The sequence below is a fragment of the Microtus ochrogaster genome, unplaced genomic scaffold (genome assembly GCF_000317375.1).
Source record: "Microtus ochrogaster isolate Prairie Vole_2 unplaced genomic scaffold, MicOch1.0 UNK114, whole genome shotgun sequence".
NCBI classification, from domain to species: Eukaryota; Metazoa; Chordata; class Mammalia; order Rodentia; family Cricetidae; genus Microtus; species Microtus ochrogaster.
The window spans coordinates 114,884-119,657 of NW_004949212.1; the positions used below are offsets into that span (position 1 = coordinate 114,884).

The 4,774-nt window shown below is 39.1% G+C and overlaps 1 protein-coding gene across 1 annotated transcript in view; it reads left to right on the forward strand.

The window, feature by feature from the left end:
• Positions 1–348: 348 nt before the first annotated feature.
• LOC101994661 (cytochrome P450 3A11-like) overlaps positions 349–4,774 on the forward strand; it is a 30,280-nt gene continuing 25,854 nt past the window's right edge. Inside the window, exons 1-2 of the mRNA XM_005371559.2 lie at positions 349–611; positions 2,251–2,344. Of these exons, the coding sequence (XP_005371616.1) occupies positions 538–611; positions 2,251–2,344 (168 nt within the window). The 5' untranslated portion in view covers positions 349–537. The remainder of the gene's footprint in view (positions 612–2,250; positions 2,345–4,774) is intronic.

Consider the following 4,774-nt stretch of genomic DNA (forward strand, 5'->3'; position numbering starts at 1 on the left):
GCACTTGTTTTTAATTAATAAATTTTGTGGCCTAACAACTTTACACACACACACATGTATGCACACACACATGACAAAATATCTTTCAGGGAAAGATAAAGACATTTTGTGAAGATCTGCATGCAGATAGCAAAATGTCAGCTTTTTTTTCCATGTATTTTTGAATGGAGCCAGCCTTGGTGAAAGGACATTTCATGTCAATAAATTTGCTTAAAATTTTGATGAAATGAAAGAACCTTTGGTTTCCTGAAATTACAACATTGTTTATTGATTCTTCCCTGAATATTAAATCACAGAACATCAAAATAGGCTCGGAGTGAACTTTATGATCTGTCAAAGCTAAGAGAATATTAAAGTCCAGGTGATGCAGACGTGAGCCATCTACCGGCTGGAATTCCGGTCCTACCCATCCTTCCAGGGTATAAATACCACAGGCTGGGAACTCTTCAGCACAAGCCGGCAGAAGGGAAGCCCTGCAAAGGATAACACACACAACTGGAGGGAGAACACAGAGGGAACATTGCTGACAGACAAGCAATGATGGACCTGACTTCAGCTCTCTCACTGGAAACCTGGGTGTTCCTGGCAATCAGTTTGATGCTCCTATACCTGTGAGTACCCACCAAAATCCCTCTTCCACTGTGTCCTTGGGATTGGGGTTGTATTCAGACCTGTAGTCTGATATTGACTGGAAAGTCAAAAGTGATGTAGGAAGCGGGGCTAGAAGAGATGGCTCAGTGGTTAAGAGCACTGACTGCTCTTTTGGAGGACACATGTTTGAATGTGGCTTACAATCATCTGAAACTACAGTTGCAGGGGATCTTATGTCCTCCACAAGCACTGGGATACAATTTTTTTTTTATTTATTAAAAATTTCCACCTCCTTGCCTCCTCCCATTTCCCTCCCCCTCCCTCCCTCCCCTCCCTCTCCAGTCCAAAGAACAGTCAGGGTTCCTTGCACTGTCGGAAGTTCAAGGTCCTCCCCCCTCCAGTTTTAAAAAGTGATACCAGCGCAGTTGAAGTTAACTCTTGTAAGAACACTATGAATTAATACGTTCTTATTTATTGGGGCTAGGGCCAGCACGTGAGACTGTGTGTGTGTGTGTGTGTGTGTGTGTGTGTGTGTGTGTGTGTATGTGGGGGGTGATTTGAACATATCGAAGGCTAGAGTGGCCAAGTTAACACCAAAAATATTGACAGTTAGAAAAAGGCATGGCTACACCAAAATTGTGACAGCTGCGCCAAGAGCATGACAGCTGGAAAAGGGCATGAAGTTCAAAAACAGTGATGTTACAAAGCCCATGAAAAATATTCCCAGCCAAGATGGTGCTGAAGGGAGCAAGCAGGGAGGAGAACTGACTTATTTACAAAAAGGATAATTGGAGTTAAAGATAGGGTAAGATGATATAAAATGCCTGATGCCCTTGTGATCTCCATTAGGGGTGATAGGAGCCGCGTCTCATATGGATGTGACTGCTGGTGTGATTGGTTAATTTCCCTTCCATTCTCCTACAATTCATGGGTTTTTGCTTTATAAGTTGCATGCTGTAAGGAAATACATGAGTTTCTGCTTGATTTGACTCCATGCTGAGTCAATTCTTCATCGGGGTCTATAGAGGGACCTTGTATGTGTGCATGTTTGTGTGTGTGCGTGCGTGCGTGCGTGCGTGTGTGTGTGTGTGTGTGTGTGTGTGTGTGAGCCAGAAGAAAACTTTGGGGAGTCATTTCTCTCCTATCATGTGAGTCTTGCTAGTCAAACTCAGAATAACAAAACTTGGCAGTCAATGCCTTTACTGTGCTATCAGCTCGAAGGACAGAAATGAAGAACTCGACAGCTGAGTTGAGTTCACTAGGCATTTTATTTTTTGGCTAAATAAGCATCAAATGAGTGCCTACATGTGCTAGGCAAGCACTCCACTACTTGGCATAGGCCAAGTGATACTAACTCTTGAAGTTCATACTGACATTATACAGCTCTGTTAAGGACACCCCCACATAATGTCAACTCCTTCTTGCTGAGGTGATAAGATTTACACTTGGTATGACCTGATTGACTTTTCAAGTTACGTTTAGATCCACAATAACTCAGTAGAAACAAGTACAAACCACGGGCTGCCCTGCACACTGGACCCCTCACATTTTCCTTAAGCTCTCTGGGAAATGGAGCCAAGTTGGTTGGTTTCATGTTTTGGACATGTTTATCTCCTCTCTCCTGTATGTGTAATCGCAATGTTTCTGTTTCACTTATAGATTGGGGACCCAAAATCATGACATTTTTAAGAAACAGGGAATTCCTGGGCCCAAACCTCTGCCGTTTTTAGGAACTCTGCTGAATTACTACAAGGTGACAATTGATTCCTTTTTGTCCTGAAGTTTTCAAATGTTCTGTTAATTTACTAGTGTGGGATTTTTCCACCTTCTTTGTGTAGGCATTTAGTACTATGAACTTTCCTCTTAACACTGCTTTCATTGTGTCCCATAAATTTGGGTATGTTGTGTGGTTATTTTCATTGAATTTTAGAAAGTCTTTAATTTCTCCCTTTATTTCTTCTTTGACCCACTGATGATTCAGGTGAGCATTGTTTAATTTCCCTGTGTTTGTGGGTTTTCTGGTATTGGTATTGTTGTTTATACCATAGTGATCTGATAAGGTACATTGGGTTATTCCATTTTTTTGTATTTGCTGAGGTTTGTTTTGTTACTGAGTATGTGGTCAATTTTTGAGAAAGTTCCAAAATGTGCTGAGAAGAAAGTATATTCTTTTCTGTTTGGATAGAATATTTTATAGAAGTCTGTTAAGCCCATTTGAGTCATAATATCTGTTAGCTCTCTTATTACTCTGTTCATTTTCTGTCTGATTGACTTGTCCAGTAGTGTGGGGGGGGTGTTGAAGTCTCCCACTATTAGTGTGTGAGGTTTAATGTATGGTTTAAGCTTTAGAAGTGTTTTTTTTTCCTTTGGGTTCGCCTTCTTATTGAACTGTCTTTGTGGGAACCTAGACTGTTTGGATGCTCACCTTCATAGACCTGGATGGAGGGAGGAGGACCTTGGACTTCCCACAGGGCAGAGAACCCTGACTGTTCTTTGGACTGGAGAGGGAGGGGTAAAGGAATGGGGGGAGGGGAAGAGGAATGGGGGAGCGGGAGAGAAATGGGAGGCTGGGAGGAGGTGGAAATTTTTTCAATAAAAAAAGAAGTTTTTTTTTTCACATATGAGGGTACCCTTGTATTTGGGGTATAGATGTTCAGTATTGAAATTTCCTCTTGATGGCTTTTTCCTGTGACTAATATGAAATGACCTTCTTTGTCTCTTTTGACTGATTTTAGCTTGAAGTCTATTTTGTTAGATATTAGGATAGTTATAGCCACTTGTTTCTTACATCCATGTGATCGGTATATTTTTCCCAACCCTTTACTCTGAAATGATGTCTGTCTTTGAGGTTGAGATGTGTTTCTTGTATGCAGAAGAAGAATGGATTCTTTTTTTGTATCCAGTCTGTTAGCCTGTGCCTTTTGATAGGTGAGTTGAGCCTATTTACATTAAGGGATATTAATGACCAGTGATTGCTATCTACTGTTAATTTAGTTTTCATTGTTGGTGATGTTGATTTGTGCATTTTTTTTTTACTTCCTTGGGATTTGATGCTATGAGACCATCAATTGTTTGTGTTTTTGTTGGTGTAGCCAACTTCCTTGGGTTGGAGTTTTCCTTCTAGCATTTTGTGTAGGGCTGGGTTTGTTGAAAGGTATAGGTTAAATCTGGTTTTGTAATAAAATATCTTGTTTTGTCCTTCTATGGTGATTGACAGTTTTGCTGGGTATAGATAGTAGTGTAGCCTGGCATCCATGGTCTCTTAATGTCTGCATAAATCTTGGCCATGACCTTTTGGCTTTCCTTGTTTCCAATGAGAAGTCAGGTATAATTCTGATAGGTCTACATTTATATGTTACTTAGGTTTTTTTCCTTTGAAGCTCTTAATATTCTTTTTTTAATCTGTATATTTAGTGTTTTGATTATTATTTGGCGAGCGTACTTTTTATTTGGATCTAGTCTATTTGGTGTTCTGTAAGCTTTTTTTTAATCTTCATAGGCATATCTTTCCTTAGGCTGGGAGTGTTTTCTTCTATGATTTTGTTAAATATATTTTCTGTGCTTTGGAGTTGAACTTCTCCTTCTTCTATACCTATTATTCTTAGATTTGGCCTTTTCACTGTGCCTCATATTTTCTGGATATTTTAGGTTAAGCTCTTGTTAGATTTAATGTTTTCTTTAACTGATGAGTCTATTTCCCCTATTGTATCTTAAGTACTTGAGATTCTCTCTTCCTTCTCTTGTATTCTGCTGTTCAGGCTCATGTTTGTGGTTCCTGATCATTTTTTCATGATTTCTGTTTCTATAATTGCCTCAGTTTGTGTTTTCTTTATTGCCTCTATTTAATTTTTCATGTCCTGAATAGTTTCTTTCATATGTTTGATTTCTTTTTCTTGTCTTCTTTAATTGATTTGCTGATTTCCAATTTTTTGGTTTTTTTTCCACCATTTCTTTAAGAGAATTTCCCATTTCCTCTTTTAGAGTTTCAAACATTCTCTTGAAGTCTTTTTTTTTGTTATTTTCTTCTGCTTCATCCATATTTGTTTGTTCAGGTCTTACTGTTGTAGGGTCTTTAGGTTTTACTGGTGTTGTGTTGTTCTTTGCAATGTTGCATGTGTTCTTACCTTTTCTACTCGTCTTTTCCTCTAATAGGTATGGTTGGTTTTGTCGGAGATTTTGTTGA